Below are 27,479 nucleotides of genomic sequence, written 5' to 3'. Positions count from 1 at the left end.
GGGGGCTCTGGGTCTTGTGGGGTCCCCCAGGGATAAGTTGGGGCGACGTGAGGGCTGATAGGAGCCAGAATCCTATCTGGTGGCAGCGAGATAAGATCCAAGCTGGTACAAGCTTGGGGGGAATCATAGTAAGCACCCAGATTTTGGATGCTAAAGTCCAGATTTGGGACAGACGTGTACCACAGCATCCAACGAAGTGGGTATTTACCCACGAAAGCTCATGCTCCAAAACGTCTATTAGTCTATAAGGTGCCACAGGATTCTTCGCTGCTTTTGCAGATCCAGACTAACACGACTACCCCTCTGATACTAGAGATTTTGGTTGCCTCAAATTTTTGAGTGCCTAAGTGATGTCAGTTTAAATGGGCCTGGTTTTCAGACAGTGAGTGCTCAGCACTTGCTTCAGATCAGGCCCTCTAATGTATCTGATGTTGGGCACCCAAAAAATGGAGGTAAAATCACTCATTGCTTTTAAAAATGTAGGCCTTAGTTCTTACTCAGGAAAACTCCCATTCAAATCAAAATGTAAATCGTGGGTCCTACGTAAGTGAGTCATAGCAGAAGAACTAGGGAAATATGGCATCTCGTACAGCTGTATTTTATTGTTAGGCCAAATTATTAAACACACAGGACCAGCTTCTTAAGTCCTTATGCAGTGTTACCTCTGTCCTTCTCAGGCAAACTCCTATTGATTGAGCATTTGGGGGGAAAGGGAAAATCATCTTGCAAGCAATTAACAGAACTAGGCAGAGAATTTGTTTACAGCATTTGCTCAGTTTTAACATCCCTCATTTTAATAAGCACTTGCATTTACTGAAGCTATAAAAAAAAAATGAGCCTTAATTGTACCATTGTATTAGCTGAAATTTGACCAAGCACTGATGGATCAATAGAGGCGAGACTAATGGGCTGCACTGGAAAACTGCTAGTGTTAACATTATGAATACCTAAAAAAAATATATCTTCCTGTATTGTATTTTTCCATAACACTTTCAAAAACAGGAGGTCAAGAAAGGAACATATGAAAGGACTCAGGTCAGCTTTGTCCCGTTATGTGACTTGGAGGGAAACAGAGTTCTGTAAAATGCTACAGTTGGCCACATGGGGAGGAAAGAAGATATCATAGAATGTTCCTTACTTTACAGCTGCCATTTTTCCCTTCCACAAAATATGTATGCAGCCAGATGGCCATATGGGAGAAGGGGAGATTGGCTAGAGAACAGTGGGAGGAGCCAGGGAACAGCTGCTCTAAAATGAAGTAGCACTGAGCATTCTTGAAGCATCATTAACTACTCTTCAGTGTTCTGTGACTTCCTCTGGAGTAGTTCACAGAGTGCACACCGTTAGCCATTGGCAGCGTGGCTATAAGCTAGTTTGTAGTGCTATTTCTGGGGTGTTGGCCCTAGGAGGATCATGGCTAGGTGAGTTCCTTCTCATGCTTGCCTTGGGAAGCCACAGCTAGAGTTTTCTTGTACATTTCTGGTCTCTGGTCGGCTGGCCTGACTCTAGGGTAGCCAACTTCCTTATCACACAAAACTGAACGCCCCTGTCCTGCCCCGAGGCCCTTCCCCTGCCCCGCCCCTTCTCTGAGGTCACGCCCCTCCTCACTCTATCCCCCCCTTCCTCCGTCACTCGCTCTCCTCACTCATTTTCACCGAGCTGGGGCAGGGGGTTGGGGTGCTGTGGGGTGAGAACTCCGGCTGGGGGTGCAGGCTCTGGGGTGGGGCTAGGGATGAAGAGTTTGGGATGCAGGAGGGAACTGGGGCAGAGGTGTTGAGGGGGGTGTGGGCAACTGGGAGGGAGTTTGGGTGCGGGGATGAGTATGGGCCCTGGGCTGGGGGTGCAGGCTTCAGGTAGGGCCAGAAAAGAGGGGTTCAGGGTGTGGGAGAGTTCTCTGGGCTAGGGCAGGAGGTTGTCGTGTGGGAGAGGCTGAGGGCTCCAGCCGGGGGTGTGGGCTCTGGGGTAGGGCCAGGGAGGGGGAGGTTGGGGTGCTGGAGAGAGCTCCAGGGTAGGGCAGGGGGGTTGGCTGCGGGAGTGGGTACGGACTCTGGGCTGGGAGTGCAGGGTTTGAGTGGGGCCAGAAAAGAGGGATTCAGGGTGCGGGAGAGTTCTCTGGGCTTGGGAAGGGGTTGGTGTGTGTAGGGGGAGGTGAGGACTCCGGCTGGGGGTGCAGGCTCTGGAGTGGGTCTGGGGATGAAGAGTTTGGGGTACACAGGAAGGCTGTGGGGCTGAGGAGTTCGATGGGCGGGAAGGTGTGTGGGCTCTGGGATGTGGTTGGGGATGAGAGGTTTGAGGTTCAGGAGGGGACTGAGGAAGGAGGGTGGAGTGCAGAGGGGTGAGGGCTCCCGCTGGGGGGGTGGGCTCTGGGGTGAGGCCGGGGATGCAGGGTTTGGGATGCAGAAGGGGACTGGAACAGAGGTGTTGAGGGGGGTTGTGGACAACTGGGAGGGAGTTTGGCTGTGGAAGGGGGCTCCGAGCTGGGGCAGGGGTTGGGGTGTGGGAGAGGGTTAAGGGTGCGAGGTCCCAGCTGTGCTTATCGTGGCTCCCGGGAATCAGCTGCCAAGACCCTGCAGCCCCTAGACACATAGACGGCCAGAGAGACTCCACGCGCTTCCCTCGCACCTGCAGGTGCCGCCCCCGCTGCTCCCATTGGCCACTGTTCCCAGTGAATGGGAGCTGCGGAGCCAGCCCTGGTGCGGGGGCAGTGCATGAAGCCTCCCTGGCCACCCATGTGCCGAGGGGCCGCAAGGACCTGATGGCTGCTTCTGGGAGCCTGCCATAGCCCCGAGCTCCCACTGTGCCGCTGACCAGACATTTAACGGCCTGGTTGGTGGTGCTGGCCAGAGCTGCCAGGGTCCCTTTTCAACCACAACTCTACCTGGGTCAGCTGATTCGGGTGCACAGGGCTCAGGCTGCAGGGCTAAAAATTGCAGTGTAGATGTTCAGGCTTAGGCTGGAGCATGGGCGCTGAAACCCTATGACCCTAAGTTGGGCAGAGAGAATACAGCCCAACTGCCCAACTTTAAAACTGCTGTGATTATGGATTATTTTGTACCTCTTACTGTGCGGTTATGCAGGAGAAGAACATAAGTTCCAATATAATTTGTATGAACCTCCCAGAAAATCACAGTTCCTGGCTGTGGCATCTTTTACCTTGGAATTTACGTTGACATTAAAGAAAGCTGGTCAGTGGGGACTATATAAGAAACACAGTGTGCTTCAATACCCCAGATGTTGGCTGGCTCTGTTAGCTTTGATTTAATTGGTATTGAATAAATAAATGCACTGTGAGTCCATCCTGGCATATGATCTTGCAGCTGAGAGGGCTGACAGTCTTCTGGGATGTAATGCTGGTTTTCAGTCGGCTGCTGGATGGAGGAAGAATGGATGGAGTAGGTACTTATGTCTGGTGCATCTTGTGTCTCATTCCCAAAGTTAAGAGCCTACTCCCCTCTGGCACTGAGTATTTACTTTCTGTGCAACTTCATGAATGAAACACAAAAAAATGTTACAGGGAAGCATTTTGCCTAGAAAATGTTGTGTAAACCAAAAGATGCACCAGTTGCACCTAAGTAAAGCTCTGTTGTGCGTGCACGTTAGCTTTGCAACTAACAGCCTCTTTCCTTCAATTGCACCGAAGGAAGGATGTGAGTAATACTCAAGTTGTCCTAAGTTATGGCAGGGGATGGCCCTGCATGCAGCAGGGGGCCCAGGACTACGCAGTGCAAAGGTGAGCTTTGTATCATCTTTGCAATTGTTTTCCCCCTACCAGCTCATTTCCTCCTACCTAAACAAATCTCATTGGGTGCTCCTTGCCCACAGCCAAATATATGGCCCCTCTACCAAAAGAGCCAGCTGAGTTTTCCTGTAGACTGGGATCGTCAAAGGAAATTGAAATTCAAGGGGACCTATGCACCTAATTCCCTTAATCTCCTTTGAAAATCCCAGCCTCCGCTGTTACTTTCTGGAACTCCAGCAGATTATTACTCTAATTCCTCCTAAATCAGATGATTCTCCTCATACATCTGCACACACAGCTAATTAAACCATAAATTCTACACTAAAAGTACATTAAAACCTCAGAGTTACAAACTGACCAGTCAACCACACACCTCATTGAACTAGAAGGACACCATCAGGCAGCAGCAGAGACCAAAAAAAAAAAAAAGAAAAAAGAAAATACAGTACAGTACTGTGTTAAACGTAAACTACTAAAATAATAAAGGGAAAGCAGCATTTTTCTTCTGCATAGTAAAGTTTCAAAGCTGTATTAATTCAGTGTTCAGTTGTAAACTTTTGAAAGAACAACCATAATGTTTTTTTCAGAGTTACAAACATTTCAAAGTTAGAAACAGCCTCCATTCCCAAAGTGTTCCTAACTCTGAGGTTCTATTGTATTTAAAGGTGCGCTGTCAACTTTGTTTAAATTCAGCATTTTAGGTTTTGTTTAAAAATAAATTCGAAAAATATAAGGATGTTTTTGTTTTTAAATAAATATTTGTATTGCGGTAATTGCCCTTAATATTTTTTTAACTCCACAAACAACCACACCAAACACAGAATAAAGCATGTATAAGTGTATCCATGCATGAGAGTGTTGTGTGTGAGGAGAGATAGTGCTGGATTAGGGCTAAGGGAGAGGAAGACCTCAGCAAGTTTTCCCTTAAATAAAAGGGACCGAATTCTCATTAATACTGAGGTCCTGAAAGCCCAGAGCAGTGTAAATGAGTCTTAGTGTGAATGAGAGTCAGGCCCAGAACCTAGAAAAGTAAGATGAAAAACAGCAGAATGTTTGTGACTGGAAGGAAGCATGGTTCAATGTCCTGAATGTAAGCCTGGGGGCCAGGGACTTCTGAGTTCTATGCTTAGCTGGAGGCAAACTACTTGACCTCTCTGTCTCTATTTCTTCATCTGTAAGACAGGAATAGGTATGTTACAAGGACAGATGGTGTGTGAAGTGTGGTGTGGAGTTGTATAGCACTGAAGAAATGCTGATTGTTATTATTGAAATTCACCAATTTCAACTGGTCTTCTAAGAAAAGGACATTTGATCCACCTTCTTACTTTTATGAGTTAGCTTAAGCACTGTCGAGTGTCTGCACTGCACACAATCACCAGACTTCCCTCCCTGTGGTATCCAGAATAATCTCTCTAAACATCTTACTACTTCTCATACATTTCTTGCAGAAGTCTAGTAGACAATTTGAGGACATGTGAGTTGCTAAGAGCATATTTTCTCCTATGTGGGGGGAAAACCCACATATAATATATGGGGCAGAAAACACTGATTTTTTAAAACTCCGATTTCCCTTTTCTTTGTTTTATGGGAGAGTGTGGCTTGCTGACCTCCCCCCCGCCTCCCTCCATCAGGAACAGGCAGGAAACATAACCTCCTACACCATTGGATGGTCCAAGATCAATATAGAACTTGAGAGTGCCATGGTGGCTGAGTGGCTTGCTGGTCATCTTCTCCCCTAGCAGCCTGGCTCCTTCAGAAGTGGCTATACAACAGCAGCCACAGAGGGTAGCATATGAGAGTTATCTCTCCTTAGTTATCTGATTGGTTAACCACAAGGTCAACAGGGAGCATGCTGCAGAGTTCAAGTTTCCATCCATCCCTGCCACTAACCCCACCAATCCAAATTCACATGAGTTCTATGAATGTGACTTCTTGTTTGTATGGAGAGCAGCTGAGCTGGAGACGCCAGTTGTTTACAAAGCTCTACAGCTTACGGTGATCCCAGAACAGGATACATTTTCTTCTTATGGACTGAGGTTGCTGTAACAGCATCTTTCTTTGCAAGTGGAATTTAGAAAGCAGAAATAAATTATAGAGAATCAAGATGTCTTGTATCATAAATGTTTAATAAGGAAAAGTGCAGTGCTCATGGAGTAACAAGGACTAATGCCGAAGTGCCATATGTATGTTAATTTTAATGTATAAAAATACCTGCTGTGCTTTAGAATGCAGAGTAGAGTGAAGAGTTTGAAGGGACGATGTAAATGGAGCACACGACTGGTCACTGACATAGGTATTCATAATATAAAGGAGCTTCTTCCAAGTCATTCTAATTACCCTGAACTCAGCTGAAATGGGTCTCTCAGTCGTAACATTCGCAGGACTCATTCTGGAAAGCAACTCCCAGAAATGTGCTTCCCAGGCTATGATTTCATACCACCTGCCTTCATGCATTTACTGAACAACCTCTTAAAGTGCAGCAGTGACGGGGTTGAGTGTTTTTCCACCTAATTTGGGATTAAGAAATCCTAACTGAGAATTCACTAAGTTTCCTGCTGTGCTGGAAATGACAGTTTCCATTCTATTTGATAGAACATTGCACTGACTGCCAACCAGAAGATAAGGTTTAAGGACGTCCAATTTTCCATATTTTCAGCCACCTTTGCAGAGAAGATGCTCTTTCATGTTAGAACTGAAAGAGGAGGGGCCAATGCTTTCAACCCTTGTCTAGATTAGAGTTTTTATCCCATTGTACTCAAATTAATTGACTAAGATGAAATATCACCAGCAGCAAACCTTTGTGTCCAGGAACAAGTTGTTCCTGTATAGTTAATGAGTTAACTGACAATCAATAAATTCTCAAATTACAACAAGATCAAAAACTCTACTCTACATAAAGCCTCAGTGTGCATACAAAGCGGTAGTGTTGCCTAATATTTAGAGCTGAAAAGGGTGTCTATTATCCTGAGGTCTGTTCCCATTACTGCTGCTCATGTGTGACCCTGGACAACCTCTGTGTACCTCAATTCTTATTTGTTAAATGGATATGATAATATTTACCTACCTCACATTTATGCTATGAATTTTGACTAATGTGGGTAAAATGATATGAGATTAAAGATGCTGGGAACACTATTTATATTTAAATTACTCATTGAAATAACTTGGACATTTTACAGGGAAGAAGATCTTATGTTTAAAACACAGCCGGAGGGATAGATCCAATATCATTAGCACTTATAGTAGCTCTAGATCCTGTATTAGTTTTCAGAAAACTTTTAAGGACAGTTATTATTATTTGTATGTGTACGTCTTTCCTTTCAGATGTTTCTGTTTAAATAAGGATTATAATACAATCCCTTTTCTGTTGTTGTTTGATTTATCTTTGGAGGCACAGGCTTGCTACAGGAAGTGGTATATCTAGTGAGTCAGGGAGCTGACCCTGATGAGATTGGATTAATGAATATAGATGAACAGCTTCCAGTCCTAGAGTATCCTCAGCCTGGTCTGGACATCATCAAGGTACAGTTGACTTCACTGAAAGTCTTTCAGCATTTTTTTTTATCCCCATATTTATTACCATTCCCTTCCATCCCAAATTTTTGTCCTTTTTGTCACTTGACCTGCTCAATTTGTTTTAATGGTTCAGAATTTTATTGGTTTCATATTTTAAAAAATATGCTATTGTAATGTTTTATTGTACTTTATGTTTTTAAATATGTTATGGAGGGGATGGTATGAAGGGACTGTCTAAAATAGCATGGTGCCAATCTCATTAGTTTTAGCAGTGGGTTTGTGAATGTAAAGCAGTATAGTAAGGACCTTTACATTTGACAATTTAAGAAAAAATGCCAGCCAACTTATCTGCAGTGAGAAATATTTTCTCCTTCCATTTTCTTTTAGGAGCTCACATCTCCTCGCCTCATAAAAAGCCACCTACCATATCGATTTTTGCCTTCAGACCTCCATAATGGCGATTCCAAGGTAAAAATGAATTGGTGTTTGATTAGCTGTACCATCCGCTGGTGCTTGCACGGTTTGTGAAGTGAAGGAAGTATGTTTTTAATAACATGGATTGTTTTCACTTTCCTAGGTAATATACATGGCTCGCAACCCCAAAGACTTGGTAGTGTCCTATTACCAGTTTCACCGCTCCCTAAGAACCATGAGCTACAGAGGAACATTTCAAGAATTCTGTCGAAGGTTTATGAATGACAAGTGTAAGGAACTTTTGTCTGTGCATGATGCAATCTGTTATCCATTTATTTTTACCTCTGCATTCCATATATTATTATAATACAGATATATAATTATTTTCTGGCAATATTTTAGTTGCTTCATGGGCACTGCCAACTGATTTTTAATGGATGGATTCAGACTGTAAAATTTCTCCATGTAGATGCAAACTATGATCATGTCATCTAAACAATTGCACACCCTGCAGTATTGGGCACTGTGGATTCAGTCCTGCAGCAGCTTACTCAGGCAAGACTCCCACTGAGGTCAATCAGGGCCTAATCCTGCAATGTGCTAGGTGCCTTGTGGGAATTACGAAGCATGCTCAGCTCCTGTTGATTTCGGTGGACTTTGATAGCACTCATCACCTGTTGGGAGTCACTTTGCTCCTCCCAGGATTGGACCAAGCGAAGAGTGAAAGCTTTTGTCATAGTCAAGAAGAAGGGACCAGGCACTATGTGGGAATACCCTTCGGCCTATCTGCAGCGAAGCACACTGTAGCTACATTGTGGTATTGTAAAATCAAGGGTATTAAGTAACGTAAAATTAAGGGTATTATGGAGGTTTTATGCCTTCTGCTGAAATATCTGGTTCTGGGCACTACAGGAAACAAAACATCCTCAGTTTATTTCCCTGGGGGCGGGAATGAAAGGAGATGAAAACCTGCTCCTTGGTCCAAAGTTTTGCTGGAGGAAGAGGACTGAGCCAACATGACACCCTCCATGCGTCTCCCATCCTAGCCCAGTAGAAACCCCTCCACATACCTTCTCTTCATGTTGGCTCTTTAGTTTCAGGACATGAGGAAGAAGTCAGAGAACAGCTGCATTCTGTAGCATCATCCCCTGAAGATCTGAGAGGCTTTACTCACATAAGATAATGATAACCTGTCATCACTGTCTTAAACGGCTGCTGCTCTGCACCATCAGATCCACCCGGCTTGTGTGACATTTTTTGCTTCATCATTTTGTCGCTCTAATGCAGGGGTCAGCAACCTTTCAGAAGTGGTGTGCCGAGTCTTCATTTATTCACTCTAATTTAAGGTTTCGCGTGCCAGTAATACATTTTAACGTTTTTAGAAGGTCTCTGTCTATAAGTTTATAATATAGAACTAAAGTATTGTTTTATATAAAGTAAATAAGGTTTTAAAAATGTTTAAGAAGCTTCATTTAAAATTAAATTGAAATGCAGAGTCCCCCGGACCGGTGGCCAGGACCCGGGCAGTGTGAGTGCCACTGAAAATCAGCTCGTGTGCCGCCTTCGGCACACGTGCCATAGGTTGCCTACCCCTGCTCTAATGTAAACACATATTTAGAAGTGTGTGAAGTAGTCATAACTGAAAATGGGTGTGTTTTGCTGAAAAATGACCTGTGTTTTGTGAATTTTCACATGAAAACAGGCCCCTTTGTGAAGTAAAAATGACCCCGTTACCAAATTAAAATGGGCCTTTTCCAAACGCAAGGTGGCTTCAAAATGTGAAGTTCAGAAGTGGAATATTTTCTCGTTTTGTATAGCTACTTTGTTGAATTTCATGGAAAAACATAATTTGAAAAGAAAATTGCCCATAATCAGAGACAATATGTTTTGTGTAAAATGTGGGAAAAGGTTCACCTGTTTTTCACAGATCCTACTTCTTGATGATTTGAAGTACTCATTAGAAATTATGATAGATGACAAACTGATAAATGAACAAGTTTTCAGAATGTATTTTTGCCTGGATTGTGTACCCAAAATATATTTTCCTCTGATAATATTAGCAGCAAGACATTTTTTTCTTAGATAGTAGGGACTAGTGTCTGATCTTTATAACATTGGTGTAAAATGACTGAAGTCGATGGATGTATTCTGGATTTACATCAGTGTACGTGAGATAAAGTTCTGGCCCTAAGTAGTGATATTCTTTTTTATGAGCAGAAGTACTCCTAGACAATTGAAAAACAACAGGAACAAGACAATAAATTTAGATTTGGGGGCACTGGGGAAGGGAAAGATTTAACTATGTAGAGCTTCCTGGTTATAGATTTTTATTTTTGATTTTCACTCTTGTTTCCAGAACAACATTTGGATGTATAGGGCCATTTCCTCAATACTTTCTTAAGTAAGAAAGAAAATATTGACCTGCCCTAGAAATTGCATTGCACATAGGAATGCAATGAGGAGGAATCTTTTATCAAATATGGATAATGGTTTCTTAGACCATCTACACTTTTCTCCCTCGAAGCTATATCCACTTTCTACTGAGTGTAGCCAAGTGAAAGGGAAGTGGAATGTAGTGTGACATGTAAATTGCAGGAATGTCCTCTCATTCCCATTCAGTAATATGCATAGTAACTGGGAATCTACATGCACATTTTTTCTGCTGGCTCCCTTTCAGTTTACGAGCAATGCATCCATATTATTGAGCTCAAAAGAGTGCTCACCTTGCAACATGGTGGCCTTTTGCACTGAATGCGTAGCCATAATAACATGCCTTTAGGGCAGTGGTTCTCAAAGCCGGTCCGTTTTTTGTTCAGGGAAAGACCCTAGCGGGCCAGGCTGGTTTGTTTACCACTGGCCACAGTTCGCTGTTCCAGGCTAATGGGGGCTGCGGGAAGCAGCACAGGCCAGGATGTGCTGGCCACCCTTCCTGCAGCCCCCATTGGCCTGGAGCGGGGATTTCCCTGAACAAGCAGTGGACTGGCTTTGAGAACCACTGCTTTAGGGCAAATCAACTCTCTGTGAAGGTGTTAAGATCTCATCAACACTGATGGAGCCTATACTCTATTTCAGTGATGTTCCTTATTAGGAATAGAAACAGTGCAGAAACAAACAAAATTCCCTTGGAAGTATAAAGTGCTTCTGACAATCAAATGTACTTATTTTCCTCAGTTTCTGTTCAAGAGGGACTCATAACAATATTGATTATATTCCTTGTCAGTTATAATGTTCTCTGTTTCTGCAGTAGGATATGGTTCATGGTTTGAGCATGTGCAAGAATTCTGGGAACATCACATGGACTCCAATGTACTTTTCCTCAAGTATGAAGATATGCACAAGGTAAACCAGATATAAAGAATTTTCTATTGCCTGATATTGATCGTGACTCAGATTCATCAAATTAGGAGTCTAAAGTCAGATTCCTGAGTCCATAGTTGAACTCCCAAATGTGTGGCCTAATTTTTCAAAGCATTGATCACTAGCAGCATCCACTGACTTACATGTAAGCTGTGAAGTTGCTCAGCACTTTTTGAAAATCAGGTAATTTATTTAAGAGCCTTAATAAGGTTTTACAGCCAGATCCACAGAGCTACTTAGGCGCTTAAATACCAGATGTAGATACCTAAGTCACGGGTTTAGGCACCAAAGTCTCAGTTTTGGCTCCATTTCGATTCACAAAATTCGCACCAGGCCCTGCAGGCACTTAAGGTTTCCTAGGCATCTATGTTTCTGCTCCTGGCATTTGCTGGTTTTCCAGCATTTTAGTTTGGGAGATTCAACTTTCACACTCAGGAAGGGCACAAGCAACACAGGATGCTATTTTGCGGTTGCAACCTTAACTCCACTTCAGCATATTTTTTGCATTTGTATATTTAATCCTGAAGTCTATTAACTTTTATTTGTTTTAAAATATTTTCTTACAGGACCTTGCAACAATGGTTGAGCAGCTGGTGAGATTCTTGGGAGTTTCTTATGACAAAGCACAGCTGGAATCCATGGTGGAACATTGCCATCAACTCATTGATCAGTGCTGTAATGCGGAAGCCCTTTCAGTTGGCAGGGGTATGTGTCATATACACAATAACTTCTTCAAATGGATGTCACAAAAGGATAAGTGATGGACTGATAAAGCACAGGATGTGTTGGCAAATTATTATCTTAAATTCAGTCTACAGTAAAATGTTATTGAAACAATGTAGGGAAAATTATCATTAGTCTGATAGGAACTTTGACCGTTCAGTATTGGGACAAAGGAGTGAACATGATTTAAAAGAAAATACAAGCATCCAGGATGAACATTGCATATTTACAAATATTTTAAAGGTATTGGGCCAACTTCAGCATTGGTGCAAGTGGGTGCAACAGCACTGACTTTAAATTTGTTGTCTCTGCTTATATAAGTGATAAATTTGGCCTTAAAAGAGGCATTTGATTGAGAGAAAAACAACAACAAAAACAACCTGGTTGTAAGAAGGAGGTGAACATCTATCATCAGCAAAGATAACCACTACATTTTAAGGCCAGAAGGGATCATTAGATTAGATCATCTAGTCTGACCTCTGGTATAACACAGGCTATAGAATTTCACCCAGTTACTGCTGCACTGAGCCCAATAACTAGTGTTTGACTAAAGCATCTCGTCCAGAATGGCATGATATCTTGATTTGAAGATGACAAGAGATGGAGAATCTATCATTTTCCTTGGTAGTTTGTTCCAATAGTTAATCACCCTCACTGTAAAAAATGTGTGCCTTATTTCTGATTTGAATTTGTCAGGCTTCCGCTTCCAACCATTGGTTCTTGCTATACCTTTATCTGCTAGATCAGTGGTCACCAACTGGTCGATCGCGATCGACTGGTCGATCCTAGAGGATCTCCAAGTCGGTTGCGATCTCCGGTGGCACAGTATGGCCGCTGCTAAGGCAGACTCCCTGCCTACCCCAGCTTCACGCCGCTCCAGGAAGTGGCCAGTGCAGTCCCGCGGCTCCCAGGGGGCAGGGGTCTCCCTCTGTGCACTGGTCCTGCCTGCAAGCACCACCCCCTACAGCTCCCATTAGCTGGGAGAGCGGTGGGGGCAATGCTTGCAGAGAGGGGCAGCGCACAGAGCAACATGCCCCCTCAGGGTCTGCAAGGGTGTGTTGGCCCCTTCCGGGAGTACTGTGGGGCCGGGGTAGGCAAGGAGCACCCCAGCCCTGAGCCCCCTCCCAAAGCCAGCACCCCATAGCCCTTCCTGCACCACAAACCCTCCTGCACCCCAAGTCCCAGTCCTGACCTACTCCCAGAGACAGCACACTGTACCCCCTCCTGCACGCCAACACTCTGTCCCAGCCTGGAGCACCCTCCTGAACCCAAACTCCCTCCTAGAACTTGCACCCCTCATTTCCTCCTGCACCCCAATCCCCTGCCCCAGGCTCAGCCCAGAGCCCCTTCCCACACTGCTAACCCCTAAGCCCCAGCCCAGACCCTGCACCCCCTCCTGAACGCCAACCCCCTACCCCATCCCAGTGAAAGTGAGGGTGGGAGAGAGTGAATGACAGAGAGAGTGGGGGATGGAGTGAGCAGGATGGGGCTTTGGGGTAGGAGTGGGACCTCAGGGAAGGGGCGGGGTAGATCCTCGGTTGCCTTTAGATTCAAAAAGTGATCTTGAGCATAAAAAGATTGGAAACCACTGTGCAAGATTAAACAGCTCTTTAGTATCTGGTATTTTCTCCCCATGTTACCTTTCAGCCTTCTTTCTGAGAAGCTAAAGAGATTGAGTTCTTTAAATCTCTGTAAGTATTTTCTCCAGCCCTAAAACCACTTTTGTAGCTTTTTCTTCACCCTTCACAATCTTTCAACATCCTTTTAAAAACATGGACACCAGAACTGTACACGGTATCCCAATATTGGTCTCACCTTCTTACTCCTACTCATTACTCCCCTATTTATACATCCAAGGATAACATTAGCCCTTTTTGTCACAACATCACACTGGGAACTCACACTGTTTATCCATTATGACCCCTAAATACTTTTCAAAGTCACTGCTTCCCAGGATACCGATCTCCATTCTGTAGATACGGCCTGCATTCCTTGTTCCTGGATGTGTGATCTTGCATTTTGTTTGAATGTGCCCAGGTTACCAAGTGATACAGATTACTCTGTACGATTACCTGTCCTCATCATTATTTACCACTCTGGCAATCTTTGTATCAGCCACAATGTTTATAAGCAGTGATTTTATTTTTACTTCCCAATCATTGATAAAAATATGGAACAGCATTGGGCTTAGTATGATCCCTGCAGAACCTCACTAGAAGCATCCCTATTCGATAATGGTTTGCCATTGACAATTATTTTTTGAGATCTGTCAGTTAGCCTGTTCTTAGTCCATTTATTGTATGCTCTACTGATAGTGTATAGTGCTAATTTTTTTAATCAGAATGTTGTGTCATACTAAGTCAAATGCTTTGCAAAAGTGTAAGTATATTACATCTACATAGTTACCTTCCTCAACCAAACATGTAGTCTCATCATAGAATGAAAACAGGCTTGTTTGACAGGATCTGTTTCGTTTTCCATAAAATCCCTGCTGACTGGCATTAATTCCCCTCCTTCAGTGCTGTACTGATTGAATCCTGTATCAGCTTTTGCCATGACTTTGCTCAGGACTGACATCAGGCTAACTACAATCACCTGGATCATCCCACTGGCCTTTGTTGAATATTGGCATGATATTAGCACATGATCAGTCTTCATAAGGCAGCTCCTTATTTTCATCTGAAAAATCTGTTACTCTGCAAGCCTCGCATGGAAAAACCCTGTATACGGTAGAGAGGCAGTGCAGTTATTCGAGTAGCAGACTGGGAATCGGAGTTCCTGAGATCCATTCCCTGCTTTGTATTTGACTTGCTCAGTGACCTGGAGCCTTTGTGTGCCTCCATCCACCTATCTGAAAACAGGTATAATAATAATTCTCACCTACCTCATAGACTGTGTGTTCGCAGGCAAAAAAGGGGGATTCTTAGCTCAACTTAACTAATGAGGTAAAATCCTAGTGAAAACAAAGCAATTTGTAGTTTTCGCATGAGTTAGCAGGTTGAGTTAAAGGACTCCTCCCCCTGCCCCTCCCCTCAGTTTCTGTCTTTGTCAGCGATATAGCTCACTGTAAAAAATACACAGGGCTAGATCTACAAAAGAGACTTTGGCTCAGTTTTGCAGTGCTTTACTTTAATCACTCTGCCACCTAATGTAATCCTCAGCCCTGACATAGGCACCCAGGCTCTCTATACAGTGGATGGTGACTGTTAGGTGCCGAAGAACTGGAGTCACAAAAGCCTGCACTCTGTGAGGAGCCACCTAAGCTAGCCAATAGGAAATGGCAAAAGAAAGGTGTGGTCTAAACCCTGCCCCTCAAAGGGAGTTAGGCGCCTAACTCCCGCTTGGGATATACAGTCATGACCGCTCTCCTGGAGGGAAAACACAACGGAGATACCATCAATTCCTCTCCAGTCCATGTACTGCCTTTCAGTACAATAGGATAGTTAAGTTAGAATTGGGCCTGGCCATTCAGTTTCCCCAGGGTGAGGGGAGAGAGAGACAAAGGCAGCGGTGCCTTCCTTTTAATCCCCATCTATGGTCAACAGCTCAGCAGAGGCAAGGGATGAGGCCATGGCATTGGCGCTGCTGCTTCCTCACTCCCTGACTGGCTGTTATGGAGAGTGATTTTTCTGGCCTTTTGAATGGCAGTCATGAGGAAGGAGACTAGCTGTGGTAAGAACATCACAACCTGCCACTCCTGAAGGAAAGACTTGACACCAAGTTGTAGAAATCCGAGGAGGCAAAAGCTGCTTTTCTGAGCTCACCTGCCTCTTTTATTATCTAAGATTACACATGCGCAAATGCACAGCACAATTCAAAGTTTCCTACAAAAATCTTCCATCACGAGCTCAGAAGCATAGCAAACTACAAAACATCCCCAGCTGCAAACACAGTAGTCAGTGTGAGAAACTGCAGAAGAGGCAAGCTACAAAACACTGCCAGGTGCAGACGACCGACTGTGTGAAAGTAGGGGGAGGGAGGATAAGGAGGAAGGCCAAGTTCCTGCGATAGCAAAGCGGGTGTGCCCAGCTTGCAGCAAGAACAAAATGCCCCAATTTAAAGGGGCACCCAGGCCTGTGGGCCGGGTTCATTCCTACACACTCTCTCAACTGGAGGTAACGGTTAGCTTCTCTGTAAACCAGCCTGTCTGGATGGCATCGAACAGGTGCAGGGTGATGGTCTGTCTGTTGTGTTCCTACCCTGTTGCTGTTACTATTATCTATTGTTTTACATTAGCCTAGAAGTCCCAGTCAGGGATTAGTACCTGTTTGTGCTAGGCACTGTACATAAGCTCTTATTTTGTGCTAGAGGAGGGAGCTACAGTAGTCAACTAAGAGCCTGGTCATTTATTTGCTGTCTGCTTTTTATTGAAATTCCTTATTTTCAATTAATTTTTTGCATTTGCTGTTATTGGTTTTGCAATGTTTTGTTCCTTCAAATGCAACTTCATTAATGGCAGTTTTGTCCTCTGTCCATTTATGTGATCTAGCACGTAGCAATTACACCATATGCTTCTGGGGGAATTGTGCACCAAAAATAAAAATCTAGTGCCACATTTCTGAAATTCTGCAAATTTTATTGTCAAAATAACACTACTTAATCATGCCAGTTTCTATTTTTTGGTAATTTATTTCAAAATACTTTGCCAGCAAGTATGTCTGTAAGAAAATTCTCCAGAATAGGTTGAAGAAACCCCTATGATAACCAGTACCTGTTTCTGTGCCCCTTCCCCAGCCCAGCCAAACCCTCCCCCTAGAGCCCAGCCAATGTATCTGAGGCTCTAACCCCAGAGCCCAGCCACAGGGTTCTGCACGCGATAGATACTGCACCGCCTCCCGCCAGAAACCTGGATCCCCGCGCTTTCTCCCTCTAAGCCCAGCCATGGGGGCCCCCCTTGCCCAGGGGCCCTGCACCCCCTCCAGCAGAGCCCTCAGCCATGGGCCCCCCCCAGCCCAGACACCCACCCCCTAACCCCTCAGAGCCCAGGGATCTAGAGGAGAAACAGCCTGATTCTTGGTCCCAGGCTTGTGTGGCGTTTCCTGCACACCACTGTCTCCTTCCCTCAAGGCATGCTGGGAGCTGCAGCTGCCATGAACCCTCCAGGACTCACCTACCCCCTGCCCAAATTGTGCAATGTCTCAGAATTCCCCCAGGAGTAACCACAGTTTACTGTAATTTGTTCCAAATATTTTTAATTTATCAACTACGTTTACCTTATTATTTTGCTTTATTTTGGTTCTTTAATTTTTTTTCTTTTAGCACATTGATCTTTACTCTGAAGAAAACCCTGAGCTGCTGTGAAAGCAGAGCATTTTGATTAGCTATATTACTTATATTTGCTTCATATCACATCATAAATTACACAGTTGCATGATTCAAATGATAAACCAGGTGGGTAACTTTTTGACAAGCTATCAGTCTATATGGTTGAGAGATGGATGCTAGTAAAATACACTCTAGTACGTTCCAGTTATAAAACTTGTAATTTGTACCTAAGGTATCATTAGAGAGATTCAGGAATAACAAGGTTCTTCAATTTTATTTTTGAGACAAAGGAAGAATCCTGTTTTATTCCCTAAAGTATAATGTATGATTTTATGTTGCACAGTGAACTGTATTTGTTCCATAAGTGTTGCTAGAACACAACTGAAATCAATACCTGACTTTTATGACTGCAAGAATGTTTTTATTAATAGTACTCACTGCCCTGTTTGACACAGGAAAGCCAGTACCAGCATTTATTTGTCAAAAACTGTCAGATTAAGCATTTTCAGTCAATTTCAAAGCCTTGATCTTTGAGGATTAAAAAAAAAAACCCTCTAGTAGTGAATTATATCTTCAGGGGTACTAGGAAAATTATTATTTTGTAAAATGACACTTGTCATGTGTAATAACTAACTTCAAGTCACTGTGCAGTTGATGGGACACTCATTGCAAACTTTTTGACAGTGCTCACAGATAATTATGTTCTTGGACCCAATTATGTACCTATCATATTTGAGGAACTTTCATTACATTAACCAGGAGGTTCTCATATGCATCAAATGCATCATCAGGTCTCCTGTGTGTAATTTGTGGTCTTGTTAATATGATTAAGTTCTGTGGTAGCATGGTTCTGACTCTCCTCCATGTTACAGCAGTTTAACGCCCTTGATTTGAACAGAGACTTAAACTTCTGTAAGTGAGAGGAGAATTAATCTAAGGCCCAACGCAGTGGATTCATTATACAGTATGAGCCCGATTCAACACTGTGTTACACTGTGCATCTGACAAAGTGGGTATTCACCCACAAAAGCTTATGCTCCAATACTTCTGTTAGTCTATAAGGTGCCACAGAACTCTTTGTTGCTTTTACAGATCCAGACTAACACGGTTACCCCTCTGATACTGTGTTACTCCAGTTGATTTTGCCTGAGTTAAAGTGTCATAAAACCAGAATGACACAGTGGTGAATGAGGCCCAGAGTGTTTTACAGTCAACTTTGATGTTGTTTTCACGTCATTTTATTAGTTGGTTTCAGTAGGAAAATAAAAATATTTTATACAAGGAGCCAAATTTTCAAACATGGATGGCTAAATTGTACTCACAGAAAACGTGCATACACACATTATGCATGCACGATTCACATTTATATGCACAAACTGAATACCTGAATGCACATTTTTGTAGGCATAATTTAGGTATTCACTCATCTTTGAGAAATTGCCTCATTATATTTGTACAATCATAAACACCTTTTATACATCTACTGAACATAAAATAAAGGCATTTAATGATCTTTAGTGTTATTTTATTTTCTTCTGGGTGTGTCCTTCCACCAATGCATGATGAAGTTTCAGCACCGTGTAAATATATCCCTGATTTAAAAGGGGATAATTAAACCACCATCGTCTGCAGTGAGATCTGAAATCCACAATTATGTTACAGTAGAACCTCTATTTTATGAACGCCAATCTTATGAACTACCAGTTATAAGAACCATTTTTCCTGACATGGAAAAAAAATCACATAATAAAAGTGGCGTTGATGAAAAACAGTGAACATCTTTTCACATTTCACTGTCATCAGTGCATTGGAAATCCCTTTGTAGTGGGTTAAACTTTAAAGAACAAAAAGAAAGCAAGGCCGTGAACATTACTGCAATGTGTGCACCGGGCCTACTAGAATTTTGAGATGTTCAGTTATGAACTCTTCAATCTCCAATTAGTTCATAATATTGGGGTTCTAATGTAATAATAGTCAAAACAAATGTGGTCCCTATTATTGTTATTTAAAGATACAGGGCCAAATCTTTCAAGGGGATGAATGCTTCCGAGATGAAATTCACCCCTGTGCAGATGGCCAACACAGGGAATGTGTCACCTATTTTGAGGGCTTCAAAGGGATCTGTTGGGGTGTATGAATGAATCACACCTCCTGCAGTGGCTAAGCATCCCAAGTCTCATTGAAGTAAAAGTGAGTCGAGGTTGATCTGCAGTTGACAGGAGGTGCCTGATACCCCATGTGATCAGACACATAATTTTAGAAAAGCCAGGGTTCTGTCACGTCACCAGTCTGACTTGTGCTCTTTCTCTGTATTTCAGGACGAGTTGGGCTATGGAAAGACATCTTCACTGTGTCAATGAATGAGAAGTTTGATTTAGTTTATAAACAGAAGATGGGAAAGTGTGACCTCACATTTGACTTTTATTTATAAAGAAACACGCATGCATACAATATCCAAATATTAGCTAGAAGTGCTTTATGCGTTCATTTATTACCCGCTGGACAAACTACTGTAGCTATTATGTGTAACATGACTGAAAAACAAACAAAATCTAAGTAAACCACAGGAAACACTATTATTCTTGATCCTAAACAGCTGTTTATCCTTCAGCATTTTAATCTTTTGTCAACATGCAAGAATTTCATAGCTAGTACAAGAATACTCAGCTGTTATGGAATGTATTATATAAGTATAAGGTATGTATCATATATGCAATTAGAATGTACACTTTTTCAGCCCCACATTGATTATTTAATGTATTTTATAGAAGCTTTTCACTGGAAACCTATATCAAATTCAGTAAACCAAATAAAAAATTATTTCAGAAGGAAATCAGTAATAGGCCAAACCAAACTATATGCTAGAATGATCTCAGGGGTTAGCTGTCACATTTATTTTTATAGTTGGAATGTCAAGGACAAAACAGTCCTACCCCAAATTAAAAGGATAAAGATGGGGGTTTCCTTTAATTTCCGCACTTCTATTATTTGTAGGATTTCTGAGTGGATACCATTTGCTGGCACACTTTGCAAGCCAAAGATAACTGAGGTTGTCACTCCGCGCACACATGCTCTTACGTCTGATAAGAGGTGGCTGTATTCAGAGTGAATGAAATTCATCCCTGTGAAGAGGATAGGCCATTACAAGGGCCTGTTCAGCACTTAAGTCTCACTCAAGCCCTCAGCATAGAGTGTAAGTGAGTTGTAAGTGGTGCATGGGGCTTGTGCTGGGCCTGTGGTTAGGAGTCAATTTCTCCCAGGGTTTCTGTGATATGTGCTGGTCTTCTACACAGGTCTGAGTTTCACCCATTGAGAATGATCCTCTTAGGTAACGAGAGCGTTCTGCTGGATTCTGAGCACCCTCAAGTTCCATTGAAATCATGGGAGTTGAGGGAACTTAGCATTTTTAGCACTTTTAGACTCATTCAGACATAATTTGAAGATGGATGTACATGTTGGTACAAATACATAAATGAACTAGCAGGTCTTGAAGAAGAGATTTTAAGGATACTCCAGCACATGGGAGTATTAAGCAAGCGATGGTATATATGCACAATACAGTTGCAGCAATTGACTGTCAGCCATTAATTTATAAGCAGGATTTGAGTTTATTTTTTCTGTGTCTTTCTTATTTCCCTTATTTGCCTGTGGGTAGTTAGATACTTAACCTGGCGCAGGCTACCATAACAATGAGATTCTACAGAATTATTTGATCCTTCAGTTAAAAATCTATATTTTTAGGTTCTCAGCTGCAGGAGGCCCATTTTGTTAGCCCTATAGTATATCTCACCAAAAGCTGTGAGGAAGGACTAGCAGATTTTAGTATTTTGCTTCTGTTAGAAAATAACCTGTCAATGTAGCAGTTGGCAAGTGGTGTGGCATGATGTGGCTTGACAGCACCTTTCCTTGTATATTTGTGAGTGAAACTGCTTTCAGTGAAATTTTATTTCTATTTTTATATTTTTAGTACTGTATGACTATTAAGCACTACACATTATTATACTTCTGTGCTTGCTTGCCTATTTAATAAAGACATGTTCCATGCATGGAGGTTCGGTCATTTGTTTCATTAACATACGCAGGCTGAAAAGTGTCATCTTTTTTAGTTCATTTTGTCCTTGTCAAGTATCAAAAGGCTGGATGCACACACAAAATAGCTCCTGCTTGTTATAGTTTTGCCTCCAGGACTGGGAACAAGGTGAGTCACTCATGACTACACCTACTCTTGCCCACACCACAACCCTCTCTCCCCTTATTGGGTGAAATTCATCCTTGTGCAGAGAGCTAGTTCCAGGCTCATGCCCACCTAAGTCTCCCCTAAGCTCTGCTTTAAGGACTTGGGGTTAAATCCACAAAGAGACTTAGGCGTTACATGCAGTGCCTAACCGTGGGGTACCTTGTCACACAGTGGAATTCATAGCCCTGAGTTAGGTGTACAATTCATGTGGTGAGCAGGGCTGCCCAGAGGATTCAGGGGACCTGGGACAAAGCAATTTTGGGAGCCTCTTCCATTAAAAAAAAGTTGAAATACTATAAAATACAATATTCTCGTGGGGGCCTGGGGCAAATTGCCTCACTTGCCCCCCCTCCCCCCTGCCCCCGGGCGGCCCTGATGGTGAGACATGCACCTGAGAATGGGCAGCACAAAAGCTAGCAAGCTCTGCCAGAACTAGCCAATAGCAAATGCTGAGAGGGGTGGGTGCTAAGCTCCACCCTTCTCAGGGATTGTAAGCATCTAAGTTTGGGCTGGATGGAGGCACTTGTCACCATCTGGGATTCTCAGCCACGAACCCTGTCCTGGAGTTAGGCACTTAAAGCATTTCTTGCAAGAAATGCAGCAGCACATGCCTAATGGCTAAGGTTAAGATTTTGTCATGGAGGTCATGGGATTCCATGACTTTCCAAGACCTCTGTCACATATTCAGCTTCAATCTCTTGCCCTGGGGTGGCGGGGCTGGAGTTGTCAGCCACTGGGGGCTGCGGGGCCCTTGAGCTCCGAGCCACTGGTCCCTGAGCTCTGAACCACTACAGGCAGCAGAGGCTGGAGCTGTCAGTTTCCCCCAAAAGTCAGTTCTCCCCTACTTTATTTTTTGTAAAAGTCACAGACAGGTCACAGACTTCTGTGAATTTTTGTTTATTGCTCATGATCTGTCTGTGACTTTTACTAAAAATATCCATAACAAGATCTTAACCTAATGCCATATAAAATGATGACAGACTGGAGATGCCACTTCCTAACCCCTTATAACTGTTAGCCCTATGGTTTGTGCTTTCAGCTGGGCCACAGGAGACTAGTGTTCAATTCCCCTTTCTGCCTTATGTAAAGGAGTAATTTGAACTTGGGTTTCCCATCTCTCAGGTGAATACCCTGACCACTGGACTGTAGAGTGAGTCTAACTTTCTCTGGCCCAATGCATAGTTAATTATTGATATCCATTGAGATCCATGGAACAGCTTCAGCATGAGAGTTTGATACAGATTCACTCCAGAGTCGTCCTGTGGGTCAGATCTGATCCAGATAGGTACATTACATAGGCCTTGTGGTGGCCCCCTGAATTTTTCCCCATAGCGAATGCCTTACTGAGATGACTATAATAAAAAATCACTGAAAAATAGAATAGAGAGAAGGAAGGAAGGGACATTGACAATCACACTAAATAATTAAAATGTTATTTTTCTGTTGAAATAGCATTTTACTAGCTTGGAAAAGCAATTGGAACTCAGTTTTGATTAATTTTGTTGTAGTTCATTACTCAACTCAGATGCCATTTAATGTTAGGATTCTGCAGAATACAAGAGGTAGAGCTGGATGGCACATGCTGTTAATTGCAATTGTAACCTTTCTGCCAGGTCGAATTGATAGCAGGAAGGGCTGGGTTCAATACATAGGGGTCCCTTCCCTACAACGTAATGCAAAACCAGCTCGAGCCCCCACCCAGTGACCTGGGAAAATCTTACATACAACCCCTGGGCGCCTCAAAGGAAGAGGCAATACTTCCCCTCTCGCAAGCACAGAGTCTTGGTGTAGCAGAAAAGGTTTAATTACATGAGATAAACAACAAGCATAAATTGGGAAAACACCTTAACTAGAGTTCATAGACCAAACCGTGAGCAAAGACCCACCCCAGGAAATTGGGCTGTGTCCTTTTCCCTGGGCTTTTTAGTCCAGCAACCCCCAAATCACCCCAAGACTCCAAAGTCCAATACCCCAAATGTCCCTAGAGTCCAGCAACCCAAAGATCACTCACAGTCCCAAAAGTCCCGCAACCCAAAAGTCTCTGTCCCGGGTCAGTGCAGCCCCAGAGTTCAAGAGTCTATCTGCAGGGGTTTTCCCCCTGCCAGTCTGGGTAGAAAGGAGCATCTTACATGGTCCGGGACCGACTGCCCTGCCTCTCCATGGGATTCTGCTTCCACCTTCCCCATGAACTGCTCAGCTCAGCTCCGCTCCACCAGCTGCTCTGCTACACCAGCTGTCCTGTGATCCGCTCCAGCCGTCCCCGCAAACTGCTCGGCTCCGCTCGCTCCGTGGGCACTCCAACTGTCCCACGAACTGCTCTGCTCCACCAGCTGCTCTATTCCACAATATAGCTTCATGCTCCTCCACTAGTTAGCACAGCTCTTTAGTGATTTCAGCTCTTAGTGAGTTCAGCTCAGGAAACTGTAACTTAGATTCTTAAGGGAATCAAAAATCGGCTCTGTATTCAACAGGGGAGAGAGGAGGAGGTGCAACTGATGCTTCTGGCTCATACAAGGAGCCCACTCCCTTGTCTAGCTAGTGCCACTCAATTGATGGTGATACTCCCTGTCACAAAGCAATTTCACAGTTCCTCATCCACACAATCAGGGTGACAACACTCCATTCCTCCCACCCCAACAACAAAGAAACTGAGGATCCCACAGCTGCCAAAGCAACCATCCCAGGCTGCCTTGGGCTATGCCAGGTGGGGTGCATGTGCCTGTGCAAACACGATCAGCCCCTGAAATTCTTTTCCACACTCGCCATAATTTACCACCAGATGTCAGGGTAGAGCTCATCCTGACTCTGCTTACACAATGAAATTAAAAATGGGCTGTTAACACGAGAGGCTACTGTGCTTGTGACCCAGGCCATATGAGGTGCTGAACACAATGAGAATTGAAGGCACACAGCATTTCATAGAACCAGTCCCCTGATGTGCAGTCATGGCTTAGGTATTACTCCCACAGGCCTTGATTCATTCGTGTATAGCTCTCAAAGCGAGAAGGCTCAAATAGAAGAGAAAGTATGACAAGCATGGATTCATGGTTAGTGAGTGCGAAGAGTCTGGGTTCTATTCCCAGCTGTCACAGGACGCCATGACAAACTGATGGAACTTGGAACCACCCTGAGGCAGCTTTAAGTTCTGACAGGGATTGAGGCAGCCCTCAGAGAGCCCCGTGATGCAGGCTCTGCTAAGTCCTGCTCCAGCACACCTGAGGATCCATCCCTCTTCATCTAACTCTGCTCACAGCAGGTTTAATCAAAAGGGTGTTTTAACTGCTAGCAGCCTGCCTAAACTAGAGCTCCCAACAGTGCTAACATCATGGATCTGAGAGAGTATTAGCACTGGTGAGAAATTTTGGCAAAATTTTCCTTGTGTAGGAAAAGCTTACATGGCCAGGCAGTGTACTTTGTTAAGTAGTAGAAAGACAGAAAAGGAAGCTAGTGAGAAATCACTAAACATTCTGACTCTATTGGTCCTCAGCCCTTTTTGTGGGCTAATAATATGGCCGAGGTTACGGGAGCTCAGTAGTTCAGACTATAATTATAAAGATTTATATGCTCGTCTCATTATCATCATCAGCCACTCAGATTCTTCCCTCATCCTCATCCATGTTAAAAATAGTTCCACTTAGTAGCCATCAGTAAAGATTTTAGAGGAAGGCTTTAAATAACAACCCTACTCTCTCTACTGAAAGGGGAAAGGCTAAAAAGAAACGCATTAGCGTTCAAAACAAAAAACCCAACAGTGACCATTAATGTAAAAGGAAGTGCTCATATATCATGAGACGTAAGCTGTTGCTGGGGGACACAGAGCAGAGATGTTATAAATAGTAGTAGTGCACTCTTCACTATAGCAGTTTCTCCAACTCAATAATCCACTCAATTGCTTTAATGTAGACTGCCTGGACTGGTGACCTCTAGTGGTCAAATCACAAATGTACACAGATGTAAGGTACTGTTCATTTAATGCAATGTAGATGCTGCAAAGCAAAGGGCACACAACTAACTTTACATACTGGAAGAAAGGACATCTGGATATGGTGGTGGTATATTAGCGGACAAAGAATAGGGATTTTATGAAAATAGGCTCTTTCATTTAAGAATGAGAGAATCTCTATATCACAGTGTGCCTGGCCCCTGTAAATGAAACAGATCCCATGCCACGGTGCCAGATCAAGGGCTCTCATTCAGACAGTTTATGAGGGCAGGGCAGCATGTAGGGCTATAAAATATCAGCCAGCATGTGAGAGGGAGAGAGACCCAGTGAATCACCTGCATGAGTGAGAGCTGAAAAGGGAAGGGGCAGCGGGGTGCGTGACTGACCATTACCAGAGCCAGGAGATAGTATCTGATTAATGGGTGAAGGATGAAGGCAGGAGAGCAGCAAGAGGAATTTACTGTCCGGAGTCTGAGGCCTGGAGAGGGGGAATTGCCTGCTGACTTCTAAGCCAGAGCCCAGGGCTGGAGATGGCTGAAGGCAGGGGAACAGTGGAGGGTTTATCTCCTGACATCTCCACACCAGCAAACTAGAACCATGGGAACACTTCAGAGGCCAGCAGGAGAGAGGGATGCTCCCCTGGTGAGGATGATCTCCTAGCAGAGAGGCTGGGGATGGGGGAAGGGGTTGTGGGGAAGAAAGGTGCTGCACTCCAGCTAGAAGGGCTGGGGTAGCTACCCTGGCAGAAGAAGAATGACAAAAAGTCTGCATGTGGCAGAAGGTGCCAGTGTGTGATACGTGGGGTGCTGAGGGATGAGATGTCTTGCAATTTTAATGACTACTTATGTTGAGAGTGACAAATGGACTATGTGTTGGGACTTACATTTTGGAATACTTGTGGAATGTTTCTGTAATAAACCAGTCCCAAGAAGGGGTACTATGGAGAAAAGAGAGTCTGATGTAGAGACCTTGGCTTACCTCAGGGGAAAAACTGAGGTAGGTGTACCTTTTGGGGGAGCAGAAGTCGGCACCTGTGCATGGCCCATTGTCCTTGCTGATGGGCCATTCAACTTGAATAGGCCATTGATGATGTGCTGGCTAGCCTGAATGCAGACAAACTTTTGGGTGTTACCCAGAAGTAAACAAATTTGAAATACAGATACATAGTTAATATTCATAACTCTAGATACAAAAATGATACATTCATACAAACAGGATAATCATATTCAGCAAACCATAACTTTTCCATAGGTACTTTACATGACATATCTAGTACAACATGCAACATAATTATATCATAATCACATTAGTATGGTGAATATGGGGTGCAGAGGGTCATAGGATAATGTTCATTTTACCAACAGTGAGAAGGGGCCTTCAGGATACTCACCTAATCTTTTTTCCAATGCTGATTGGATTGGGTTGGTTCTTATTTTATCCCAGCTGGTTCATTCACAGGGAGTTCTTAGCTGTCACATATATTATGGATGATTCTTTTTCACAATTATGAGGAAGCAGCTGTAAAGACCACGAGGCCTGCAGTCTTAGCACACTGTTATGCCAACTGGGTTATGGTTATCCAAGTGTGAGCATTATGTTCAGAATTGCCAAAAGCACAGTATGTCACAGAGATGGCGGCTGTGGATTCAGCCTGTCTGCAGAAAGTGCTTCAGTACCACCTCCATCAGACAGACCAATGGGATGAAGGTGCTGCTAGAGAATTCGCTTCCTGCCTCAAACTTATACGCATTTGTTTATGAAAATGCCATTAGACACAGCCGTTTGGCTCCTGGCTATAGCCACTTTGGTCCTCATTGTCACAAAGTTTGAGTAGCCCTGTTCTTGACTATCACTATTGCATTACAATTGTTTCTGCACCTTGCATGCTATCACAAAGCTGGGTACATGGGGAGGGCCCTGGCCAGAGCTTCCATCATCCCCTCATGCAGATTATCACACAGGCCAACAGGGCACATGCCCAGAGTCCCTGTCAAGGTATAATTCCCCACTCTGAACCTTAGTGTCCAAAAGATGGGGTACCAGCATGAATTCCTCTAAGCTCAATTACCAGCTTAGAACCTGTAGCGCTGCCACCAACCAGGAATTCCAGTGCCTGGTACACTCTGGTCCCCCCTAAAACCTTGCCCCGGGGACCCCCAAGTCCCAGACCCTCTGGATCTTAACACAAGGAAAGTAAACCCTTTCCCCCACCGTTGCCTCTCCCAGGCTCCCTCCCTGAGTTTACCTGAAAGATTCACTGTGATTCAATTCTTGAACCTTAAACA

At 43.7% G+C, this 27,479-nt stretch overlaps 1 protein-coding gene across 1 annotated transcript in view; it reads left to right on the top strand.

Annotated features, from left to right (window-relative positions):
- SULT4A1 (sulfotransferase family 4A member 1) overlaps window positions 1-21,060 on the top strand; it is a 37,321-nt gene extending 16,261 nt beyond the window's left edge. Inside the window, 6 exon segments of the mRNA XM_032781988.2 lie at window positions 7,131-7,261; window positions 7,643-7,723; window positions 7,833-7,959; window positions 10,914-11,008; window positions 11,593-11,731; window positions 19,333-21,060. Coding sequence (XP_032637879.2) covers window positions 7,131-7,261; window positions 7,643-7,723; window positions 7,833-7,959; window positions 10,914-11,008; window positions 11,593-11,731; window positions 19,333-19,445 — 686 coding nt within the window. The 3' untranslated portion in view covers window positions 19,446-21,060.
- Window positions 21,061-27,479: the final 6,419 nt, after the last annotated feature.

This window comes from Chelonoidis abingdonii, chromosome 1 (assembly GCF_003597395.2).
Source record: "Chelonoidis abingdonii isolate Lonesome George chromosome 1, CheloAbing_2.0, whole genome shotgun sequence".
In the NCBI taxonomy this organism is placed as follows: domain Eukaryota; kingdom Metazoa; phylum Chordata; order Testudines; family Testudinidae; genus Chelonoidis; species Chelonoidis abingdonii.
This window is presented reverse-complemented; position numbering and strand designations above follow the sequence as displayed.